Source organism: Pituophis catenifer, unplaced genomic scaffold, assembly GCF_029215685.1.
Source record: "Pituophis catenifer annectens isolate HBS135680 unplaced genomic scaffold, rPitCat1.0.hap2 SCAF_1, whole genome shotgun sequence".
Classification (NCBI taxonomy): Eukaryota; Metazoa; Chordata; class Lepidosauria; order Squamata; family Colubridae; genus Pituophis; species Pituophis catenifer.
This window is the reverse complement of record NW_027256881.1, coordinates 77,505,246-77,532,119: the sequence shown is the minus strand read 5'-3', so window position 1 is coordinate 77,532,119 and position 26,874 is coordinate 77,505,246. Positions and strand designations below refer to the sequence as shown.

General features: G+C 36.4%; 1 protein-coding gene across 1 annotated transcript in view; it reads left to right on the top strand.

Moving 5' to 3' along the window:
- Positions 1–26,874, top strand: part of IGF2R (insulin like growth factor 2 receptor) — an 84,697-nt gene that overhangs the window by 10,638 nt on the left and 47,185 nt on the right. The window contains exons 3-17 of the mRNA XM_070932619.1: positions 9,085–9,206; positions 9,933–10,031; positions 11,225–11,357; positions 12,460–12,580; positions 13,366–13,471; positions 14,998–15,160; positions 16,310–16,475; positions 16,766–16,869; positions 17,417–17,581; positions 19,314–19,454; positions 21,549–21,695; positions 23,394–23,531; positions 23,742–23,883; positions 24,850–25,027; positions 26,725–26,840. Coding sequence (XP_070788720.1) covers positions 9,085–9,206; positions 9,933–10,031; positions 11,225–11,357; positions 12,460–12,580; positions 13,366–13,471; positions 14,998–15,160; positions 16,310–16,475; positions 16,766–16,869; positions 17,417–17,581; positions 19,314–19,454; positions 21,549–21,695; positions 23,394–23,531; positions 23,742–23,883; positions 24,850–25,027; positions 26,725–26,840 — 2,041 coding nt within the window. The remainder of the gene's footprint in view (positions 1–9,084; positions 9,207–9,932; positions 10,032–11,224; positions 11,358–12,459; positions 12,581–13,365; positions 13,472–14,997; positions 15,161–16,309; positions 16,476–16,765; positions 16,870–17,416; positions 17,582–19,313; positions 19,455–21,548; positions 21,696–23,393; positions 23,532–23,741; positions 23,884–24,849; positions 25,028–26,724; positions 26,841–26,874) is intronic.

The window sequence follows — 26,874 nt, the reverse complement described above, 5'->3', positions numbered from 1 at the left end:
GACTTGAGTAAGTTATTTTCCTTTCCTCCTCAGAATCAGCAAGAGAAAGTGATATAATATGACATAGACTTAAGCTTAACAATTTAATAAATCCTAATCGCCACCATAATCTCATTAAGTGGATTTCTGCCATCCATTCTTTAAAACGATTATGTTAGTGCTAAGTAAAGACATGATTTTTTGGGGGTGGGGGGGTGCTCCTGAGTCAGTATTGATTCCTGGCAACTGCCTGGATTAATCCATGTAGTTTCCTACACGTTTTTTGGGGGGGTGAGGTGGAGTGGGGTGATTTGCCACTGGCTCCTTTTTAGCACTGAGAGAGAGTAACTGACCCAAGGCAGGAGTGTCGGACCTGGAAGCCATCTTTTACCTTTGAGCCTTCAGGCCTGCCACAATTTCTACACGGGGGAAAATGGGAGGGGGAATTGTATGGAGTAGGTGATATGTAGTAGTCTGAATAACGTTCTTTCCAGAAAGTCAAGGCCGCTTTGCCCTGCAGCTGCGAAGAAGTGATTGGGAGGCATCTTCAGATTTGGATGGTGCCTGATTAGATCGTGTGATGGACATGTGGGTGCTGGACAGGGACTTGAACTTTCTTTTGGATGGAGAAAACCTGGAAGTTCTCAGATTCGGGTTTTCCTAGATGTGCCAATATGACATCTCTAATAAATTGTAGCTTTGAGAAAATCCAAGCCTTGGAGTTTCTTTTCATTGGGGGTGTTACTTGGAACCCTGACAAGGAGTAGAATTCATAGTTTCCTGCTTTCTAGCCTGGTGCGTTAACAACTACAGCACATTGGACCACTAATTATGAATAAGAAAAAACTAAAAACCCTAGGTTTGTGGGAAAGAAAGCCAGCAGGACAAGAAGAAGGAATGTTCTATAATAAAATTGTGTATAAATACTTGAGATTGTGTATAAATACAATTGTGTATAAATACAAGAGACATAAACTCAAAATTCTTCTTTAATTCAGTCAAGTAAAAGTACAACAGGTGACTCTGCATCTGAATCCCATAGGTTTGTTGTTGGGTTTTTTTGTATGAGCAGGATAATGTTCTGAAAAGAGCTTGAAATTTGAAGCTGGACCTCTATAGGAATGACTAGTACATTTTCTGATTTACATTACAGAGTATAATCTTAGTTCCTGCATGAAGATATTCCAGGATGAGCCTACTGAATGGAGAGGCTATCCCTAAAAACTAATTCAACAATATATCAACTGAATTGAGCTTTTAAGAAGAAGCAGGGGTAGAGCTGTTCAGCTTGATACTTTTGGTCTGCATGAAATGCTACTCTACCTGTGATAGTCTGAATCTTTCCCTATATTGGTATTATGAAATAGTAGCATGTTAAGGTGTGCCAAACTAGTTCAAGACAGATCTGCCTTAGCTGCCCACAGGTTTCTATTCCTCATTACATAATTGCCAATCTGTATGGGAGTATTTGTCTTATTTGTTTATAAAATGGGAGTATACCATTATTATTATTTTTTTTAATTTGATTTATATGCCGCCCTTCTCCGAAGACTCAGGGCGGCTTACAATGTGCTCAGCAATAGCCTTCATCCTTTTTGTATATTTAAACAAAGTCAGCTTATTGCCCCCACAACTGGGTCCTCATTTCACCTACCTTAGAAAGGATGGAAGGCTGAGTCAACCTTGAGCCTTGGCGAGATTCGAACCCTGCAGTAATTGCAGGCAGCTGGTCTTAATAACCAGCTTAATAACAGGGTGCCTTAAACCCCTGTACTACCAAGGCTCTTATATTGCCTCTTGTGCTTTTTTCTTAATTGCTCTGTTACGAACACATAGCTTTACAAAAGAAAAAAAGTTAACACTCTTCTTATCTTGGCACTAAATGTTTGAAGCTTCAACTTTGCTAATTTTACAGATTTTAAAATAAAACTCAACAGGATTTTCAGCAACCCAAAGTGAAAAGACTCTGACTTCTTAAGATTTTCCTTCATAAAATTAAGTCAAATATTCATGAGCTCAACAAGCTGATTAACAGATAATTAAGTTGCTAAATGGGATATCACTTTGTACAAAAATGCCCTGGCCTACGAGATGCAGTTTTGCTAATTTTTTAAATATGCATATTGAAATGACATTTTTAAAATGAATTTATTTCCTTTAGATTAATACCATACCTAGACCATCTACATCTCTAAGTGTCTTGTCAGATCTGATAAGAGGGGTATGTTCTGGATCCCATATATATTAGAAGTGCTATCTTATGGGACCCAGGAACCATGCCTTTTCTTGTTGTCTTCTGGAGTACCATACCACCTGAAATTAGGTTGACCTGTATTGTGTTGGCTTTTCAGAAAACTGTTAAGACCTGGCTATTTTCTCAGCATGGGATTGGGAATTTAGCTGAGCCTATTTAGGCTGGTTGCTGGTTTCCTTGGTTGCTGCAACACATTGTTTGTTTTGTCTTTAGTTTTTATTTTACTAGTGGTACAGTTTTAGAATTTCTAAATTCTAAAGAGTCATGTTTGTGAGGTGGGCAGCTGGTCCCCAAAGATTTCAGTATCTTTATCTGCATTCTGGGAGTGTCAGACAAGCTGTGCTACAGCTGCTGAATGGTGGCTGCATTGAAGCCATTGTATTTAGAACGTGAAGGGAAAACCCCCCTGAAAACCTGGGTTCATACCCTCATCACCACTGCGAGCCCATCTTTCAATTTGAAGTAACTGCTGAAACTAGAAATTGGAAAGCAAGCAGGAATTGGTATGGTAATACCTGTGAGCAGCCTATAGCAGAAGCAATGTGAGCAGCGTCATTAATTATGGAAGCATTATCTTGCCGAATGTATCCTCTCAGTGCAGTCTGTAGAGCTGATAGATAATAGGCTCAGAAAAGGAATGAGTTGCTTCAACACTAAGACTTAGTATAAGCACCCTGTCCATCACAGCCCATGTTGGATGGAATTTATTCTAAAGCATTCCAAAAATTTATTTGATAAGCATGAAGGATTTCTTGTCAAGGCTGTAATTACAGTAATTGTGCACTCTTAGTCCATTCTGAGATTTGGCATTTATTCCTATATTGGCAAATATTTTGGTATATAAACTGGCTACTCTAAGTATGCCAAAATGATGTCGTGTAAAGGTTGGTGCTTGTCTGTCAAAGAGACAGCTGTTGAAATATTATTGGAGAAATGTGTATTTTGTTAAATGTGTATTTTGTCTCCCTCAATGACTTAAAAACTACTGACTTCAGGAAATAATTTCCTCATGATTTTCTGCAAAGCTTTTGGGGATCTTTTCAGACAAATAATACTGGATGTTGATATAATTTCACATCAGCTGCTGGTAACATTCAGATAAAGATACAGAACATCTTGAATATCTGAAATCTTGAAGCGATGTGAGAAAAATATCTATATTGAAATATATGTAATACTAGTATTGGGCTTTTCTCAGCTGAAACTAGAACCTTTACAGACAAATAGTTGATAAATAAGTTTATTGCAAAAACAAAGAATGGAACAAATAACTATTCCAGCAGCTGCTAAATATAAAATACCACCTCTATTTATGTGCCTCTTTTTCCCACCTGCACAGGTGCAGTTGTCTGGAGGTCTCATACTTTGGGACAAGAGGAATAATTATCAGGTGCCTTTTATTGTAACAGACTGGACTGGTCTAAGGATGCTTCTAACCTTACCAGAACAGAGCCTTTTGGTACACCTTCCTCCTCTATATTTCCTCCTTTCCTCCCTAACCCATTCAAGGAAGAACTTGATGCTTCTCCAATCCCTTTTTCATGTCTATATCAATATATAGAGATACATATTTTAGTTGCATTGAACTATTTGCTCTAAGCTAGAAGGTCAGCTATACGAGAAAATAAAATCTATTATATACATACAGGGATGTTGCTGTAGGCATGCCCTTAGTTTTGATCAACTTTTATACACTTTAAAAATTGAGTCCCTAGGTATCTTAGTCAAAGGAATGAAAAGTAGATTAGTGGAAAATTAAAACAAGTTTTTATGTTCTTTTTGCAATCAGTATGTTATTTACAAATCTAAAAGGATTTGTAATAAATATATTATTCATGCTTAAAACATAGTAACTGCAGTTTGTATCATGTTCTCTATTATGCCAGAACTAAGAATGGTCTGTATTTGTATCCATGTATAAATCAGAATTGGTTTGTTCCAATAAATGCCCCACATTATAACTTTTTCTCTTTGGAAAAGTTCTACTTTGAAATCTGGTGGTAAATCATTTAATTGGAAAGCTTGGGTGGAAACTGAAGTTATGACTTTAAATCAAACTGTTATGTAATGGCTGTTGTAAGTTTAACTGGTAAGAAGGAAGAATTTATTGCCTAGGCTGCAGTTACAGTAATTGGGCAAACACCCTCCGTTCTGAGATTTGGCATTCATTCCTATATTGGTTCTGTATATAAGACTGGCTACCTATGTATGCCATAGGGATGTGGTCTAAGGTTAGTTTGTTTGCTTATTTGTCAGAAAAATAGCTTTTGAAGCCATGTTATTGGAGAAATTTATATTTTGTTAGTAATCAAAGAATTGCCATTGAAAGAATAATATTGCTTGTCTAACTCAATTATTTTAAAACTACTGACGTCTGGGAACCATTCCCCATGATTTTATATTTAGTCAAGCTTTTCAGGATCTTTTCAGGGAAGTAATACCAGATGTTCTAATCTCACATCAGCTGCAAGTATATCTAGATAAAGATGCAAAGCATTTTTGAAATATCAGAAATTTTGAAGCTATGTGAGGAAAACGTTTATATTGAATATATACAATACTCAGGTAGTCTTTGACTTATGATCAGGGGTGGGTTCTAAATTTTTTTACTACTGGTTCTGTGGGTGTGGCTTATTTTGTCATCGTGGCTTGTAAGTCATGTGACCGGGTGGCCATGGCTATGTGTATAGGGACTACTCAGAGGGCTGAAAAAAGTCATTTCTGACAGGTCCTCGCACTTTTGACTGGTCCTCACACTTATGACCATCCTCACATTTATGCCCGTGCAGCATTCTTAACAACCATGTCACTCATTTCACAACTTCTTCTCTTCACCATGGTGACAAGATAGGGCGAAAAACGTAAAATGTGAGGACAGTCGTAAGTTTGAGGACTGGTCAAAAGTGTGAGGACCAGTCAAAAATAACTTTTTCAGCCCTCTGAGTAGTCCATATGCACAAAAGGATTCAATTATTTCTTCAAAGTGCTGATGATTGCATCCTGGCTGGAAGAACTCCAACAGGGGAGTATTTCCTCCCAACAGCAGTGTAAAAAACTTAAAACAACCCTTCCCCTTTAAGAAAGTCAAGCAAAAAAATAGCCTCCAGAACCAGAAGTGACAGTAAGTCTAGGCATACTGCCAGAGAGGCACTTTCTGTAATAAAGATTAGGCTAGGAAACAACACCAAATGTTGTAATTAATCCTTACAGAATTAACCCTGTAAAGTGGAAAAAAACAAAAGGAGATTTCTTTTAACAACTGGTTCTCCTAACTGCTTAACTACTTAACTACTTAGAATCCCACCACTGGGTCTGCCCATTTATTTTTGCAGGCACTGGTCTACTCATTTGTTTTCTTTTAACACTGTAGGGCGGCCCTTTGAAGCCCCGCGGCAAGAGTTTAAACAGTTTTTTTCCCTCTAGCCATCAGCTGGGACTCAGGAGGCAGCAATAGATTGGGGGTGGGGCCAAATAAAAGGTAAGAACAACCGGGGGGGGGCAGAACCGGTTTGGTGACGTCATATCGTCACCGCTACCAGCTCGGCCGAACCGGGAGGAACCCACCACTGCTTATGACCACTCATTCAGTAACTGTTTGAAGTTATGACCCACCCAAAAAGGAGACTTGCAACTTGAATTTAAAGTTTGATTGGGCTCCCTCCATGGTCATGACTGAAATTTGGATGCATTTATTGTCATTTACAACACCACGTTTTACAATGGTTTTGCTGAAAACTGTGCTGTTTTTCTGGTTTTCAGCAAAACTGTGCCTGTAGCAAACCATTGGTTTGCTTAATGACTGCCATATTCACTTAACGACTCCAGAAAAACAACAACTCATCTTGCAGCCATCACAATATAGGACCTTAATCAGCAGCCTCAATTATGGTTGAATGTTGAGGGACCTGTAGCATTAGGCTTTTCTCATTTGAAACTAGAAGTAGAAACTTTATAGAGACAACTTGTTGATAAACAAGAACAAAGAATGCAACTAAGAATTATTCTAGCAACTGCTAAATATAAAATACCATCATATTTATATCACAAACAATATGTTCTTGTGCCTTTTTTTCCCACTGCACAGGTGCAGTTGTCTGGAGGTATTATAATTTTGAACAGGAGAAATAATTGGCAGATACCTTTTATTGTAACAGACTACATTGGTCTAAAGCTATTTACTTGTACCTTTGTCAGAACATGACCTTAAACCAGTCTTCTCTATTTCCTTCTTTGCTCCATCCCTTATTTAATTCCCTTTTCCTTGGCAACAATTGAAGGATATGTTACTCTTCTACTGTCCAGGGAACTTTGACATAATTTCTATCCTTATTGAAATGATAAAGACCTGAATTTCAGGTTTTCAGGTTTTGCTTTTCACTGAGAGGAAAAGATAAGATGGTTGAATAAATGTTATGTATTCACATTCATACATATGTGGGTTGGGTGACATATATATTTAATTACTTAATTACATGCACTTAAGCTGCATTGAACTACAGATAGTCCTCCACTTATGAGCACAATGGGGCCCAGAATCTTGGTCATTGAGCAAGATACCACGTGACTTTTTTGCTCAATGACAGCAATCCTGGCTGTTCCAGCTTGTTTGTTAAGTGACTGCATAGGTCATTAAGCATAGGTCATCACGTCTGGGAGGCCTAGGGCATCTCCCTGCCCCCCTAGGGAGAATGATCACAAAACCAATGGCAGTCAGTAGTATTTTTGCCAGATTTTAGGTTTGTTCTTCAGTGTGCCGAGGAATTTCTCTGGGGAAGGCTTAGAACACTGGAAGGAAAACTGCTAGGAAAGGCCATTATTCTGAATCTTTCAGAATGATGATGTTTGGAGAGAGAAATGCTAGTATCCTTTTGGGATCGTGTATTAATGTATATAAGTAGGTTTATGGGTTGGCAGGATGGGATTTAAAATTACAGTTCTTGAGTGCTCAGATGATTTTCCTTAAATAGATTATGTGCCATCCATGACAGTCCGTCCCTAATCTGGTTTTTAGCAGGGTGGATAAAAATCAATGATTTTAAAAAAAAAAAAAATCAAAAAAATCGGATTTTTTTGATTTAAATCGGATTTTTTTGATTTTTATCTAATTTATTTTAATAAACTTTTGGGGTAAAAATCTATCGTAAGATAGTTTTCTATTTAAGATACATAAATCTTTAAGATACATAAATAAGATTCAGCATGAAATGGAGCTTAGTTATGTAGCATGAGGCTGTATATTCTGCAACACTGGGACTATCGGTGAGTCAACAGTGGGTCAAAGGAGTAGCAGAGATGACAGTTGCTCTTTAAAAATTATGATTTAAATTAAGCCTTTTTATTAGTGATTTAAATGATGATTTAAATTGTGATTTAAATCAACTCAATTTAAATCAAATCCACCCTGGTCTTTAGGTCTTCCAACAGTGCATCTTTCATAACTGAGTCCATTCATCTTGCTACTAGCTTTCTCCTCTTCTTTTTCCTTCCATCTTTCCCAGCATTAGAGCCTTTTCTAGAGAACAAAGTCTTCACATAATTAATACATCCAAAGTAGGATATCTAATTTGAGCCAGAACATTTGTGCCTTGAGTGGATTGATTAATGAGACATTTGTTTCCTTGGCTGCTTATGGTATTCACAAGAGTCTTCCACAACCAACGTTCAAAAGGGTCTATACCCCTCATGGCGAACCTATGGCACGTGTGCCACAGGTGGCACGTGGAGCCATATCTGTGGGCACGCGAGCGTTGCCCTAGCTCATCATGCGTGTGCTGGCTAGCTGATTTTCAGGCCTTCTGGGCCCACCGGAAGTCAGAAAACGAGCTGTTTCCGGCCTCCAGAGGGCCTCGGGGGGGGCTGTTTTTGCCCTCCTCAGGCTCCTAAAAAGCCTCTGGAGCCTGGGGAGGGCGAAAAACAGGCCTACCAGGCTCACCGTACCATAAGCAAGGGGAGCACGGGAGGGAGGATTGTGCGCACATGCACGGGAGGTGGGGGGCATTGAATTATGGGTGTGGGCACACATGCGAGCAACCCCCCTCACTCCCCCTGCTTTTGGCATGCGACGGCAAAAAGGTTAGCCATCACTGGTCTATACTCTTTCTATCCAGCTTTTCTACGATCTATTCCAAGGTACAGTTACTTCAATAGATGGATAGTAATATCACACTTCTGAATTTGAAGAGGGGGATATTCTACGGTAGGTGAATTTAACCTGACAATAAGCTCAATTGAAACTCAGTCACCATGACTTAAAGTGGACCTACATAAGATTGTACTGTAGTTCTTTGAGGACCACTTTTTTGGCAAGTGACCTTGACCTGTGTTTATGTGTGTTTCAGATGTTTCTTTGGACTGTGATTAAAAAGCTGTTAGTCACATTGCTTTGCCACCCTGCTTAGAACATCTGTATATTTATCTGTGTAAGGTTTTGGACTCTATGATATTTGTTTGATTGATGTCCCTTATCCTGGTTCATGGCAAATGTTGCATTTCTACTACAATTTTACATCTTTTTTTAAATAGCTCCTTGAATTGGCAGCATCAGTGGTTTAATCGAGGCAAATATAAAATTTATTAGGATATATTATAGGCCCAAGGAAAAGTTTAGAAATTCTATCAAGAACTTGTTGATGTAATGTACTTTTTCATTTTGATAACTGTTCACAAATACTGGGCATATTTTTTTTGCCTAAATTTATTGTGCTTGGTATATATGGCATTCATAATCTGTTTAGTTTTCCACAGATTTCTCTTCTATGCTTTGTTGGTGTGAAATTTTTGTATGTTTTAATCTGTATCTCATATAATTTCCTTTTGAGATTAATATATAGTATATGCTCTTTTTGTTTTAGGGGAATCCTCTCAGATAAGAAGGTCTAATTTACTCTTGGAATTCAACACTACACAAATTTGTTCTAAGGGAAGTCAACACACATGGCAAAGTAACATCAATTTCTATTGTGGGAAAACTTTGGTTAGTATGTTACTGCTGAAAATTTTATTTCTAAATAGGCAATAATTATTTTTAATTATTAAGTACTGATAAGCTATCCCAGTCCTGACAGAAGAATTATGTTTGTCCTAGAATGTATCTGCATGTTCCAGCAGTACAGATTGCTTATGTGCAATCTGTACTATTTAATGACCCTATTTAAAAAGGTGTTTAATTAATGTGCCAACATGAAAGAGAAATATCAAATTGGTCAGATTGCATAAAACTAGTGCTTCTTAAAAATTGATTAAAAAAATCTGCCTCTCAACTTATGTGCTTGGTATTAGGTAAAAATTTTTAAGGCATTTCATTATCTGTTTTCAGGGAAGTTTCTTTACCAGAATGTCTTAAAAACATTTATTTATCTATTAAATTTGCATGCCACCCATCTGCCAGATAGATGGACTCTGGGTGGCTTACAAAACAGTACGGTGCTATTAAAGATAAAAATCTTAGCTCTTGGCATTTAATTTCATACTGTCTAGGTTCTGAAATGTTAATTTTGTTTTATTTTCCCAGTTATTTTAAGTTATGGAGAATTTCCACATTCTAGAGTTGATATATATCTGGATAAAAGTAGTTTCTTGCTTGGAAATGTAAACTATACTAACCAGTAGAATTTATTTTAAACTTTATTATTATTTAGGTTTTAATTGTAATTACAAATACAAATTGATCAGTATTGTGCATCACTTTTTTCTTAATTAGGGTTCCCCAGAATTTGTGACTTCATTTGAGTGTGTTCATTATTTTGAATGGAGAACATTCCTTGCATGCAAGAAGGACTTATTTACATCAGCTGAAGAGGTAACACAATTTCTGTTTGAACATAAACTAAAAATCATTATATGCATGTTGTTTGGGAAGTCAGTCCATTAGATTCACTGGGCCAAATAGGTTAACTAAGCAATGCATCCTCAATTTATTATTTTCTCACCAATTCAGGGCTCCAAAAATTATCATCTCATATTATTTACAAGTGATATTAAATGCCATTTAGTGTTAGGTTTCTGGTAATATCATGAAAATTTTAAAATAGTAGTCAAACATGTTTTCAGTTTGAACAATCTATCACTTTTTGAATCTAGCTATAAAGATGTTATTCTCTTCTTCTAGTGCTGCTTATATAATTTCTATTGTTTGTTAAATATTCTGCAGTATGTGAAAGAAATTGATACTTTGTATACTCTGAGAACTCATTTTTATCTTTTGAATATGGTTTTATCTCGGTAGATTGTGTATTGAATTGTGTACATTCTTTCATATACCCATATCACCAATCCATCCTTGCTGTTGCTTGCTTAGTCTCGTAGAACAGAGTTCCCCACACTTTCTGTCTTGGGGGGGGGGGGCGGGAGGAGAGGGGATAGTTTTGCACGAGTGGTGGGCAAGCAGGCACGTATACTCAGCTCCATTTGTGTGAGTGGTGGGCATATGTGCCAGCCGCTCACGCAAATGGAGCACACACACTTGCCCACTGCTTGTGGAAGTGGGGATGCACATACACTCTCCAGTATATCTGCGGCCTGGTTCCGAAAGGCTCAAGGCCCAGTAGTGGGCTGCAGCCTGGGTGATGGGAGCCCCTTCCTGGAAAACTGCTGGGCAAACAGGCAATCAATTACATGACAGGAGTAAAATAACAACCCAGATATGAATATAGCAGCTGCTTTTTAACAATTGAGCATGTATGTATTAAACAATAGTCACAGAAAATTATGGATTCTGATGGCCCTTCCAGAATACTATAGGTTTGATTAGACAGTTCTGTATACACTTACTAAATACTCTGGTTTGATTTGCTCAAGCTGTGAGTAATAAATAGTAGCTTTGAATGAGTGCGCACACTCATCAGTACCACAAGATGGAAGCATAATATCTTTATTAGTTCTGCATGTTAAAAAAATAGGACCAGGTTTGAAACATAGAATGACAGATGGAATGCCGATAATGACCCTATATTGTGTATGATCCTATTTTCAAGACATGTTTTAAATTTCTAGGTACCTTGCTACATATTTGATGAAAACCTGAAGAAACGTGATTTAAATCCATTGATTAAGACTTCTGGTGGATACTTGATAGAAGACTCAGATGATGATTCACAGTTATACATCAACATCTGTAGAAACATAGGTATGAAATCCAACTAAAAATGGGTAATTTTCTCTGATCTCCATAAGGCAAGACATTTTTCTATATCTAAAATTTTACCATGCTTCCCTTCAGGATGAAATACATAAAATATTAGTGCTTTTATTTGAGTTACACTGATTCCTCAGTGTTTTCCAGTTCTCCATTTCATTTAATACCTCTTATTTTATTAAACATTCAGAAATTTATTTACTATTCATATTTATGAGACTTTCCAATTTTTGAAAATATACTCTAAATTTCCTCTTGTACCTGTAGCTTTGCAGAATTTGCTGATCAACTCTTTCCCACATTTTCCGCATAACTTTTTGTCTAAATATTAGATAATGTTTATGCCTATTTATCTTGGATATTTGGTTGTTGACTAATCTATAGTTCAATATAACCTATTGGTGCTACCTTATTCCATTTTAGTTATCAATAATAGTAAGATCTTCCTTAAATGTGTGGAAAAACTATGTTTGAACTCAAGATTTTCTCAGACTGTTGTTTGTAGGGTTTTTAGACTGCCTTATGGAAATCAGTTTGTGGATAATCGTTTAAATATAATACAATTTTTGGGGGAAATCACAATTTCAGTTATATAAAATATTTTAGATCATATATTAATAGGTATAAAGTTGATTTATAGCTTCCTTTGAGAATGCCATTTCTATGATTAGAAGATATGACTTTGGTGCATGATGTTATTCTTAAAGCTGTGAAAACCATTTTGAGGTACTAAAAATGAGTGTAATCTTGCATAATACTTCATGCAAATAACTTGATAAATATATTTGCCTTATTTCTGGAACTTCTGATCAAGGTACCTCTGTAAGACCGATATCACTTCAGTCATATAAATTTCTAAAATGTTCTTACCCACTTTGCAATGTTAGTATCTATTGTATATAAAATAAAATCTTGATTGCCATAATTCTGATTCATAACTTGGCTAAATATCTTGTCTCTTCTATTTTTTATTGATGATGTGGTTAAAGAGCATATCTTGAGTTTGATTTAAACAATCTTTTGGAAAGTTTAATCAAGGAACATACTTATACATCAGTAATACATAGGTTGTTACTCATCATTGCTTTAACAGGAAGGTCATCAGGTGAAACTCGCAGTTGTCCAGAGCACAGTGCAGCTTGCTTGGTGAAGGATGGTCATGCATTTGATCTGGGCCATACTAAAGAATTACTAAAACGGCTTGATAAAGACAGGTATGGCTGAAGTCTTTGTGTGATCTTTGAAAGTCATCAGCATGTCAGTGCTATTTATGATTAATAAGCTTGGAAGAATGTAGCTATAAAGTTCAAATATTAATGCAGAGTTTAACTCTTATTTGTATTGAGAGTTAAATTACATGTCCTTTGTTTAACTTACAACAGTTTTAAAATTAGCCTATTTTTGTATGTTTTTGGAACACAAAAATAACTTTTTATTAGAGGATGGCCTAGAATCCCTAGAAAACCACTAACATTGTTTTCATAGGTACTGTATTCTTAATTTTGTTCTAATTGTATATTATATTATTCTGTTGAATTCACTGAATTTGTAGCTGTTCTTCCCACCACTATCCCTTTATTATTTACTTGTGCTAATGTAGCAAATTTCAACAAATATTTCTTCCGAAGTGCCCAGCATCTTCCTGGAAGTATCTTACTTGCTATTTTATTTTTTGTGACTATATATTCCCTTGGGGTGGGCTAAAGGATTATGCAAGGGTACTGATAGAATTAGTGTAGTTTTAACCTGGGAAAACAATATAAAATGATTTGAGTCATCTTGTAAAGTAAATAACAATTTGAAATTGTTATGACACCATTGTTCTAGATTCTACTTGTTCACAAGTTTGGTATCTTGCAGATAAGTTTGAATTCCACTTCCTTATATTATCTAACCCTCTTGTTTCATAACTGTTACACTTCAACTACACTTTGGGAACTTTGCTTTGCGTGAATCTCCTGATATTTTTTTTCATGTTTATGTTTCTTTATTTTTTCAGGTTTCAGCTGAGATACAGCAATGTAAAAGAGAGACCAGATTTTTGTGGTAGCCATGATCCAGCAGTTACAATTACTTTTGTATGTCCAGAGGGAAGGCGAAGAGAGGTAATCAACAATTTCCTATGGTGGATGTTGAGCACTGTTACTTGACTGGGAAGACCAATGGATCATAGCATTAACTAAAAATAAATGTATCAGCATATTTCAATTTTACAGGGCCAAGTCAAGATAACCTATTGCTTGAAAAGTAAATATTGTGATCATTCTTTCTCATACTTTCTTCATTGACCAATCAGAGTTCAGTATAAAGGTTGTTAAAATTATTTTTGAGGCAGAATGTCCGACAAGTCTTTCCCCTTCCTGACAACAAAAATACTGCTTTAATGAATTTAAATTTATTCATTTTAAGTTAATGAATTAAATTATGACAATTTCTGGACACGCAAAATCACCTGTGTTGACTCTTTCATTGAGGCATTAAGATCTTTGCCATAATTCATGACACTCTAAACTGCAAACAATTTTTGACAGGCACTGCCCTGATTTTTCTAGTAGTTGAGGATTTTATTGGACAAGGATATTTATAGGTTTAGGGAGTTTTTATGATATTTAATTGATTACTTGGATTTTTAAAATCCAAAGGCAGTTGTTTTCGAGCAAGTGTTGCACTTCATTTTTTTGTTTTGTTTTCATTTATGTCCAGTTTCTAAAGACTGCTAGAGGTATGGTGGTAAAGTCACAGAAGTGATAGGCTAAAATGTTTAGCCAGTTTTTCTATTTTGAGTGGATGGATGCTTTAGTTAAAAACAGAAAAAAGGATATAAATTATACCAAAGCTTTAATCATTTATTTTAGGGTGATATTTGTTGGGTGGGAAAAGCACTACATTTTACTGCTGAAAATTGAGGTTTTGATGGTATGGTCCTCCAAGTTACAGCTAGAAGCTAGAAACAATGAAAATGGTCTATAAGAGGGCATAAGCACAACATGAAACAGTTTGTCATTTTCCACCCTCCCCAGTTTAGGCTATTAAAAATCCAAAATCTGAGAGCTAGAAGGACAAAGCAGTATATAGCAAGCAAGCAGCCATTTGAAACTAAACTACTGTATTTTATAATAAATAGTTCATATATGTTGTTCTGTTGGAAAATTTCAGAATCCAAATTTGATTTTGTATTGGAAAACTGCACCTATGTCTTGCTATAGGACACCTTTGCTTTTCCTGTCAGCTACCAGCTATTACTAAATACGCACAAAGAATTATTTGAAGAGGGAAACAAAGATGGCTGTATGACATTACGTTTTTTTTTTTTTTAATTGGTAAACAGAAAAAGCTTTTACAGAGCATGTAGGCTAAAATGGAATGAAGGGAACAAACTAAAACTGTACAGCCAGTTGTTCTACCACCTTGGTAGGATCCAGACACTGAAATGGCATTTCTGTGACCGAGTTTTAACATTTAGGTAAATGTTAAGTAACATATTTTAGCAACATTTAAATAGGGTGGTATTAAAATGAGAGATTGTGTTACTATTCTCTAATTCTGGAGACTTGTACTGGACTTGTGAGCTTATGTTTGGGGGTAAATAAATCAAAGTTCTCTGATCTGACTAGTTATTCTTTTAATACAGGATACAAATCCTACGCTCACTGCTCAAAGCAATTGCCGCTATGAGATTGAATGGGTTACTGAGTCTGCTTGTGCCAGGGACTACCTGGAGAGTCATAATTGTACTCTGAGCAGTGAACAACATGGTATTTATGTGGATCTGACACCTCTTACGCAATCTCCAGGTAACTATCCTTTTTCCCTTAGAGTGTGTGCAACATGATATTTTATACAAGTAAAACCAGTAGCTATAGCAAAAATTAAATATAGCAGAATTTGACAAATTTCAAATTCTGGTATAGATGTATGGTACAAAATATTACGTGTTTTGGTCTTGAAAATGAACCAAATGGATGGATATATAAATGAAATCACCATACATGAGATTGTACTATTTTGAAGATTATCTATTTTGAATGTATTTTTATGCATGGGAACGGTTAACTTGCTTTTTTTGTCAAAAATACAGTATTTATTAAAGCATTAAAACGAAAGCAACAAATAAATCAACAGACTGAAATTACAGATTGCTCATTACAATAAGTGCTCTAAAATCTAATGAGCTAGCAATTTAGAAACCACAACAAATCTGATCAAACACAGTGGAAGTAGCATTATATCCCCTGCTCTAGCAATCACAAAAACATGATTTCCTTTTTGGTTGTGTCAAATGAGGATGATGATCACATAAGCTTAAAGATACTAAAACAAAAATAAAAATAAACAAAAAACAAAAACATTATAAAGAGAAAAATTAGTGACATGGTTTACAGGCATTTTCACTGATTTATCAGCTTTAGACATGCATGGGATTTCACAATGCTAGATGCAGTATGAGAGTGCATTCAATTTAACCCCTCCAGAACTGGGGTATGGAGAAAAAACTAGAAAATTTGTGAGGAGACTCTTGTTTTGAATTTGAGGATGAAATGGAGAAAATTATAAATATCTAGAGTATAGTTTTCATGAAATTAAAATTTGTCTTGCAAAATTCTACACCTGAATCATTGGGTAAGTTTAGAAAATGGCTAAGAGCATCACTTGTGGCACAGAGGCAGATTATAACAATGCTATACAGTGATCATATACATATGAACATATCATATACATGTTTTCCCAAAAATAAGACCCTGTCTTATATTTTTTTGAACCTGAAATAAGTTGTTGGCCTTATTGCCATGCGCTCAAAAGCCCGATTGGGCTTATTATCAGGGAATGTCTTAATTGGAGGGTGGGGGGAAACAGGGTAAGTATTTTGGTGTCATAAATATATATTTCCATTTGTATGATCATTTGAGTATTTCAGATGTGGATTTCAATCATATTTTCTTTAGGTGATGTGTCATATCTTGCAAAAGATAAAGAGTATAACTATTATCTGAATGTATGTGGGAAAGTAGCTGGCGGTGTTTGTAAAGATAAGGATGTGTCTTCATGCCAAGTTAAATCTGAGAAAAGTCAGCAGAAAGCGGCAGGAAGATTTACCAATCAAACCCTCAGGTTAGTACTAATCCAGAAACGTAAACATGTTTCTTTTGGAAACAAAATGTGTGATATTGCCCAAAAATATTTTGTTTGATATTAGAGAAAAATAGTTTTTGTTTCTGAAAGAAGATATTTTTCACAACATAAAATGCTGTGCGGGTAGTCCTCAAATTATTACTACTCATTCAGTAATCGTACAAAGTTTTGATGGCACTGTGATACTTACAACTGGTTATTGAAATTCTGGCTGTTGCAGCATCCAATAAAACTAATTAAGTAGAATCCTATTGTTTTTTTGAAATCAGGTATGCTGATGGAGACCTTATTCTGACATATCCGGAAGGAGATAGTTGTAGCTCGGGTTTTCAGAGAATGACAGTCATAAATTTTGAATGCAATCAAACTGCAGGTAATGTACCAGTCTGGGTGTTAATGGATTAATTTGAGCAGTATTGTTCTGTTGGAGTAACTGCTGATGCTTTAAAAACAACAACATTATATATAGAAAACTAGATATTTCATTTCATTACCACCCATGTCATTCAAAGGGACACTGTGTTCAATAAAATAAGTTGTGGCTTATTTGGTAATTGAATGTACTAAACAAATTATAGGTAAGTGTAGTGTGTGAACTCTAATATTAATTGCAGTATTAAAACCTTTTTATTTCAACTTGTGATGGATTGGCTCATGCCAATTCTGTTATGGAAATGGATGCCCAGCTAAATTATATTTGACTTCAAGTTTTTAAATGTTAATCTGTTTTAGTTTCTCTTGAATTATTTGGGATGGCTGGACTCTGTTATTCTTATGTTTGATTATGTGTCATAAGTCTAAATGTGAATATTCAATGGACAGTATCAGTACTTTAATCTGGTATCTTTTTATACGTTTCCTGTTATATGTTAACACTTTTTAATCTGAATGTTTCCTGTATTTTTGTGAATTTATTAAAGATAATAATGGCAAAGGACATCCAGAATTTAATGGTGAAACAGACTGTTCATATTTTTTCACCTGGCAAACCAAATATGCTTGTGTCGGTGAAAAAGAAGGTTTACCTTGCATGGTTTCAGACAAGAAGAAAAAGTATGACTTGACACGACTGATTCGTCATTCTGGTATGAAACTTTAAAAATCTATTGTCTGCTTAATTGTTTTAAAAGCTCTAGTTGATATATAACTAGTTGCCTGAAATATTGTCCTAAACATAACATATTGTTGCCAAATATACCGGGTAAATAGTAGAATATTGATGATTTTCCAAGATAAAAGGATTTATGTTTGGAGACGTTGGTAGAAAAGCTCTTTGTTTTATTTTTGAACATAATGCACAATGCACATTACTCAATGAACATGGTGAGTTCTTGTGGTTGTAGAGGTGCAATGCAGGAGGCGATACTCCCAACACATTCATGTCACTGTGGTGTCTACAGTGCTAGCTTAACATTTTAAGAAAACCTTACGGTGTATTCAATCCAGCCCTCTGTGTCAGATGTTGATCAATCTGATCCATTGGACATGAAGCAGTTATCCTCTTCCGTTGTTCCAAGGCATGCTGCCTTGGAAATTTATGTAATCCTGGATATCACAACAAGTACCCGTATTTTTCGGATTATAAAATGCTCCAAAGTATAAGATGCACCTAGCTTTTGGGGAGGAAAACAAGAAAAAAAAATCTGCCTCTGCCTCCCAGCAATTTGCCTCCTTGCAACAAACCGCGCAGTCAGCTTCAGCACAGCCTGATTTTGCATGAGCAGCTGATTGGTGGTTGGCTCTTTTTTGATTGACTATTGGAACAGCTGATTGGCGTCTCATTTTTGGTCCGTTCCAGGCGGCAGGGATTGCCATCGCTGGCGATCCTCATCGCCTGGAGCAGGCCGAAAATGGCATGCACGGAGGTTGAAAACGGGATGCACGGAGGTGAAATATGGGGTGCACGTACGCAGTAATAGGAGACAGCACCGATGGGTAGTGGCGATCCCCGCAGCCTGGAACAGCTGATAGGAGGTATTCCAGGAGGCCAATCCAACTGTCAATCAGCTACTCATGCTAAATCAGGTTGTACTGAAGCTGACCACGCTGTTTGCTGCAAAGTGGTAAATTGTTGGGAGGCAGAGGCTGATGGGTGGAGTGTGGCGGGTGGGTGGGGGTTTGGCAACATTCGCTGTATAAGACGCACAGACATTTCCACCCACTTTTGTGGGTGGGGGAGTGCATTTTATACTCCAAAAAATATACTTGATATTTGTGTTAAGCCTACAAACACTGCAGATTAGGAATGCTCCCAATTTGACCACCTGGAAGAAGAACTTTATCTCCTTTATGATATGAGTATGGTTTTCATTAAATTGTTGTATGGTTTTATATTATACACCAAATGACAATTTTGTGGTGGCTTTTAAATAGTCTGTATGCGATAGTGTTGATTAGCTCCAGGCTCTGGTTTATCATTAGTATTTTGACCTGACCACATTTGTACATCTCTCTTTTGCATTCCTTTTTTGAACCTTGTTCTTGAGTTTTAAAAAAAGTCTTACAATAACTGAACTTAATTGTCATTTTGGATAGGGAATTAAGTGTGGAATGTTAGATAATGTGGCATTAGAAAGCAAGCAGGCAGTATATAGCTGTGGTAGAAACTAGGAAAGAAAAGTACAAAGAGTTATCATGAGTTGTATTATTGTAAATTAGATATACTATATTTTCTTATCCCTTACTTTTTACTACCTTGTTTTACAATTATTTACTCCCTTTCTGCAATGTTTATAACTGCTTACCCCAAAGGGAAATAACATGATGGATATGTGGCATCTAAATATTTTAATCCAAAATATGTCATCTTAATTCTAGAATCAGAGGAGAATTGGGAAGCTGTAGATATCAACCCCGTTGATGCAAAAAAGAAACGTTTCTTCATAAATGTCTGTCACAAGGTACTCCAGAAAGGAGAAGCCATGTACTGTGCCAAAGATGCATCAGTTTGCTCTGTTGGTGAGTAGGGGTCTAAACTCAGTCTCTCTCTTAATAAAAGCTAAGTTGCTTTTCTTTTCATAGAACAACAACAACAATAATTTATTTTAAGTCTGAAGGACAAAATGTCTGCTCTAGAATTTGCACTCCCACTTCTTCTGTTTTATATGTTTCTTTCATTTCTCATGTTTCAAATTTTAAGATGGTATCTGCATTAAAATACCTTGCACTTAGGAAATTCTTGCTTAACATTCTAGAAGATTTGATAAATCAGTTCTAAGACTGATTATAAAAATGGTAGCTATCCACATCCTAAGAGTTGACAAAAGAAGGAGAGCAAATTTAGCAGTATAGGTCTGCGAAAGTGATCTGTAAGACATCTGCTACATTTATATATACATTTCATTGAAGAGCATCTTCATTGTAGGAGGCTATGCCATGAATTTTAATAACCATCATCTTCGCTCTTCCTTTATTGTTGTTATTTTGGATGACTTGTATTTTTAATAGTTGTACTTACTTTACATTATTTCCATGCTGCATTATTCCAATCACATAGCTGTGGAAAGCATACAATTACTGTATTTTTCGCACTATAAGATGCACCGGACCATAAGACGCACATTAGCTTTAGAGAAGGAAAACAGCGAAAAAAAATCTGCCTCTGCCTCCCAGCATCCATCTGTATTCATCTGACTAGCATCCTTGCAGCAAACAGCCTGGTCAGCTTCAGCACGTTATTTCAGCCCCAGCACGTGGCTCATCAGGGCTCCGCTCTGTTGCGTCCACCACTGGTCAACTGAGCTGAGCTGCTGCCACCGCTGGGGTACGCTGGAGCCTTCGCTGCCAAACACTTGATCGCTGGTTGGATTGGCCTCCTGAAATACCATCGATCAGCTGTTCTAACCGGCGGGGATCGCTGTCTATCGCTGCTGCTGCCATTCGGCGGCGGCAATTGGTGATTTGCAGCAGCAGCAGTGACAGGTGGCAGTGGTAAATGGCGCCGCCGCACCAACCCCCCTCCCACCACCGCAATATTCGCTCTATAAGACGCAGAGACATTTCCACCAACTTTTTTTGGGGTGGGGGGAAGTGTGTCTTATAGTGCGAAAAATACGGTACATAAATGAAGCCATGAAATACATAATTGCAATAGAATAAAATAAATAGTACCTTGTAAGTACTACTCTTACATGGTTTAAGTCCAAAATCCAGGCAGAAGAGAAAACTTTTAATTCACCGTATTTTTCGGAGTATAAAACGCACCTTTTTCCCCCCTAAAAGGGGATGAAAATTTAGGTGCATCTTATACACCGAATATAGCCCCGCCCACCCATTGCCCTCCACTCTTTGGCCTCTGCCTCGCAGCAGTTACCTCCTTGCAAGCAAACAGCAAGAAAAAACAGCTCCTTTCAGCTTCTTCACAGCCTCATTAGCACAAGTTGATTGGATCGTCCTCCCAACTCTCAGCTGATTTGCTCTCAGCTGTTTTGCACAGGCTCTCTTGCTTGCTGCAAAGAGGTAAATTGCTGGAACAGATTTTTTTCCCCCATGTGCTAATCAATCTATGATGAAAACGAAAATCAAAGTAAAACAGGCTGTTTGCTGTAATGTGGCAAAATTGCTCAGGCAGAGGGAGATTTCTTTTTCTTCTTTTCCTCACCAAAAAAGGTAGGTGCGTCTTATACTCCGGTGCGTCTTATACTCCAAAAAATACGGTATTTTCTACGTGTCAATAGAAAAGGGTAATTCATAGAGGGTAGCTGTTCCCTAGGATTGGGGCAGCAACAGAAGAGGAGGCATATTTCCTGGACTCATTGAATTTCATGTTGCATAGGAATATCTATACCAGATGCAAACTTGGTATTTTTAGTTATGATTTAATAATAAACCACAAAAACAATATTTTGTGGTTTATTATAACAGAATTTTAAAACAATTCTTGAATCCCTTTACTTTCAAGATAAAATAATCTTTTCCATCTGACCACCTATATTGAAGATTTTATTTTGTATACAATCCTGCAGTCAACTTGCACTAACCCTCCAGTTTGAGAGTGAAAGTTTTTTCTGTGAAAGCCAGTGTTCATAGTTTTTATATTGTATTGCTTTTTAGATAAAAACAATAATACAAGAAATCTTGGGACTTTCATGTCTCCGCCCAAAAAGGTTGGAGAAAATATTGAGCTTCACTATTCAGATGGAGACGAATGTGCACCCAATAAAAAAATTGAAACAAGTATAATCCTTATATGTAAACCAGGTGAGTGATGTGATTTCATTATTAAACCTTAAATATCTGACCTTTATAGAGAATAGTAAAATTTTAAATGCAGTGGCAGTGAGACCCTAAAGTCTGCCAGGACATCTTTTTTATTCTTTCACTTTGATCATTAATAATTAAACCATTCTCAAGCTACTTTTGCAGCCTTAGAGTACCTTGTTTCATATTTACACATGCAAGAAAATTTGGTATTATCTTGGGAAGGCTTGTTTGTCTCAAATGGAAGTGGTATAGTAGTTCCTAGTGTGGTTGAGGATCTCAAAATGTGAACTGATCTATTGGAGATTTTTAGATTTACTTCATAGAATTACTAATATGTTGTTATGGCAAAACAGATTGCTATGTGGTGAGATTGTTTTGTAGATAACTTGATTCTAACCCATTGAATTAAGATTTCATAGGCAATAACCAGTGCCTTAAGAATTAAATCTGGTAATGAATTGAAAACTTGTGTTGTTTGCTTGATTGATTATATTCCAACACAATCAGTTTGATTGATGCAGGTGATTTGATATAAAATTATGCAAAAAGAAATCCTTGGAATCATTCCAGTTGTATTTTCTGTCAAAATACATTGTAGTAATTGTATATATTTTTACAAGCTTTGACTTTTGAGTCTTTAATGTATCTCTACAAAGTATTTTTAAATTATTTTTGGGTACAGAATAGTGAAGATTCATTGTCACAGTATTCAGGTCTACCACTACAAAGCTTCGATATAGCATATACAGTGGTGTATGTAGTGCTTAAAAGTGAACACTTTTGAATCGTCAATATTTCTGTATAAATATGAACTAAAACATGATCTGTTTTCCACACAATACTAAAACTAGGTAGAAAACACTATTTATTTATTTATTTATTTGATTTATTAGTTCAATTTATATGCCGCCCCCCTCCGAAGACTCAGGTTAGCTTACAATGCACTTAATAGCAATAGCCTTCATTCTTTTGTATATACCTGCTTATTAGGGCTTTTGGCCCCCCATAAGCGGTGTTTCTACAAAGCTTATTGCCCCCACAATCCAGGTCCTCAATTTACCTACCTCGGAAGGATGGAAGGCTGTGTCAGCCTTGAGCCTGGTGAGATTTGAACTCGCACTAATTGCAGGCAGCTGGCAGCTAAGTGCTACATAACAGCACTTAGTCCGGTGCACCACCAAGGCTCTTTAAAGATTTTAAATATCTTAAAAAACCATACTTGTTCATGTATTTATTGAGGAAAATGATCAAAACCTATGTGGAAAAGAGGTCAAAAGTGAGTTTATGCAAAATGTTTTGATTTGAACCATTTTGAACTAAAACCACTCTGGTTTGAGTGTGAAACAGCTATTTTGGCAATGGAACGATTATTTTTAGTTATTCCAAAAGTTATCTGAGCTCAGAATGCACCTAAGTTGCTTGAAATGGCCACTTTTCTGCTTGAGAATGGTTTGAATAAGAGAATGCATGCTTCTAGTCCATAAATCAGAATTTTACAGTTGAAAGAAAATCAGATAGGAAAGAATGTGGCATTTCTCACTGTTTATATTTTATCGGTGATGAAAAATACTCTGATTGAAGAAATATAAACTGATTAAATAATTGATTGCATATCTGATCAGATAATCTGGGAAGTTCTGTTACTATGTTCTTGAAGATGAGTGACTATTCAGATCAGTATTTTTCTGTTGATAGGTGATCTGGAAAGTGCTCCTGTTTTGATTAATTATGGATATAATGGATGCTTTTTTGAGTTTGAATGGCATACTGCTGCTGCCTGTGTCCTGTCTAAAACAAAAGGAGACCACTGCAAAGTTTCAGATCTTCAAGCTGGTATGTAGCTAAAAAGAATCTATGATGGGGAAATTCAGATTTCCTGTTTGAATTTGTGTCAGTTAACATTTTGTGTCAACTAGCAACACTGTTTTTTATCTTCAACGCAATATTAAGTATAGGGTCATACATATTTAGAAATGTTTATTATATATCTTCCCTCTTACAATGACTTTTTATTAAAGAAGACTTTTTAAAATTTCTACTTAGGAGTTTCCTTCGACTTATCACCACTGATGAATGAATCTTTCTCAATAAACACAAGTGACTATACCTTTCACATTAGTATTTGTGGCTCTTTGTCAAATAAGTATTGTGAGTCAGAGTCTGCAGTTTGTCAAGTAAAGAAAAGGTAAGTATTATGTGTATCTCCATTTTATGGGATGCTTGATGGCTTTTACATACTTTTGGTCCTTACTGTAAATTAGGAAAGTAACTAGGGCAGCGCTCAAAGAATGAAATAAACCAAAAATTATGAATAGGGCTGTTGCTTTACCCGCTCTGCGTTTTTTGTGTCCTGTAAAACCAGTGTTCCAATCTTGACATGGCCTTCACAACTCAAGTGAATCCAGTCTTTTCATCAGGTGAAGTGATGTTCCCTTTTTCCCCAATCCCAAGGCCAAATTAGATCCAGGATTACTGTTGACGTGCAAATAAAAATATGTTGTATCTTCAAAATGAGTTGGTTCCTTTAGCTAAGTGATTGTGAGGTGGTGAAAAAGATTAATTACATTTTGGAATATTATTCTGTGTTTTGTTAGGTTGTTTACATGACATTAAGGTTTTGGTTTATAATTCTGTCATGTATGTTTTATTCATATACTTACTGAATGGAGTATGACAACAATAATAATACTGAATGAATGCTTCCTCTAAAACAGTCTTGGAACCAAAAAAGCTCTAGGACATGTCTTCCAGTCCCAAGTGATCAATCCCAAGGAGCTGTTCCACTACATGAATTGCCCAGTGGCATGAACTCCTGATTAATACTTGACCTGAGCTCCTAATTTTATCGGGTGACTATAAATTTGTGCTAGGATGTGGCCTTAGCAATTTGACTTCTAAATAAAATATGGATTATTGTTGATTATGATCGGAAAACATGATCCAAAGATGAGTGTATCTTTGATGAGCGATAGCACAGTTGGACAAACCATTATAGAGAAAGTTGGTTCATAAGATTGAACTTATCAGTCAAGAAACATATATGTGATAGTTACATATGGTTTTGTAATGCAGCTTAATTTTTGGGAATGTGAGATTATGCTGGAACATTTAAAACAAATTTACATGAAATTGGATTATTATATACTTTTAGTGGCCAGGGTTCTTGGAATCTTGGGATGCCCAGTTCTCAGCTGTCCTATTATGATGGAATTATTCAGCTAAACTATCAGAATGGCACACCCTACAACAATGTGGAGCATACAAGACGGTCTACCCATATAACGTTCCTGTGCGATCGTGATGCAAACAAGAGTGTACTGGAGTATCAGGTAGGAGCTGAATAAGAAAAAATTCCTTTAATTCTGTTCTTGCACTGCATCTTTAAGTCAGCTTTTGAAGGGCTAACAAAACGGGTAATTAACTCACCAGACTTACTTTTTGAGTGGTATAGAGGGGGATCGTGCAGCTTTTTTTTTTTTTTTTTTTTTAAATTGATTTATATGCCGCCCTTCTCCGGAGACTCAGGGCGGCTTACAATGCGTTAAGCAATAGCCTTCATACTTTTGTATATTTATACCAAGTCAGCTTATTGCCCCCACAAACTGGGTCCTCAATTTACCTACCTTAGAAAGGATGGAAGGCTGAGTCAACCTTGAGCCTGGTGAGATTCGAACTTACAGCAATTGCAGACAGCTGGTGTTAATCACAATGCTATCAGTCTGCTGAGCCACCAGGCCCTTGTGGCCTTGTGTTGATAAAAATAGACTCGTCAACATGATTGCCAATGTCCAATGATGGATATGGCACAAGAAGAAGATGATAGACGGGGAATTCTAATTCCATATAAGCCTTATATCAGTGGTGAAATCCAAATTATGTTACTACCGGTTCTATGGGCGTGGCTTGGTGGGCGTAGTGTGGCTTGGTGGGTGTGGCTTGGTGGGTGTGGCAGGGGAAGGATACTGCAAAATCTCCATTCCCACCCCACTCCAGGGGAAGGATATTGCAAAATCCCAATTCCCTCCCCACTCCTGGGGGAAGGAAATTGCAAAATCTCCATTCCCACTCCACTCTGGGGCTAGCCAGCGGTGGTATTTGCCAGTTCTCCGAACTATTCAAAATTTCTGCTACCGGTTCTCCAAACTGCTCAAAATTTCCACTACCGGTTCTCTAGAACCTGTCAGAACTTGCTGGATTTCACCCCTGCCTTATATGCCTTGGAGATCTATCTTTATAGATTGCCTAGAAAGCATCAATAAATCAGCTTTGATGTCAATTTTAGATATTTTCATATAATTCTTACGCTTTGGGATGAAGTATACATACATTTCAGCTTTAAAGTAGCCTGCTCAGGGTCCCCTTGCTAACTCATTCATAAAATTGGCATATGGGGCATCTCCAGTTACACATTGGCAATTTACCAGAATGCTATCTACCAACCTCTGTAACCACTCCTGATATAGGACATTTCATCCTATCTGAACTTTTTTTTCCTTTATCTGGGCAAGTTATATTTCTAGGCAAAGTGCTTTTATATTTTTTAAATTTTTCAGTGAAGCCTCTATGGCTTATTGGGGGCTCTGAGAACCTTTTAGAAGTAGAGATGATGTTGGAATCTGGCACTTTGCTGTGCATCAGTTTTGTTTTCTTTTTTAACTTTACAGTTAGAAAAGTTTAATAGAATTTTTTAACTTTAACTTTTTAAACATTAATAGTTTCAGTTATCTGAAAGGAGAAGCTTAGTGGGCATTAAAAGAAGGTGCCTTCATTGTTGTCCTGGGCACCGCATTGAGGAATCTGTAGTTAAGCACATACATATTGAAAGTTTTTGTTTGGGGTCTGCTGCTTCTAATTACAAGTATAAATATAGATTTTACTGAACATTCTGGTAGAAAAGCCTGAATCTATAAAGACAAAATCTGTGTCTGAAAGCTGAAACTTCTCATTTTGAACTGTCATAATATTGAGGTGTTCTATTTCCAATCTTGATTTTTTGCTTTCTATATTTTTGATCATGATAACTTAGAAGGAAGACAATTTCACATATAACTTCAAGTTGTATACTCAGTATGCTTGCCCAGAAATACCCACAGAATGTGTTGTAACAGATCCTCAAACCATGAAGCAATATGATCTGTCAAGGTAAATAAGAAAACAAAAGTTCTGAATGTAAATT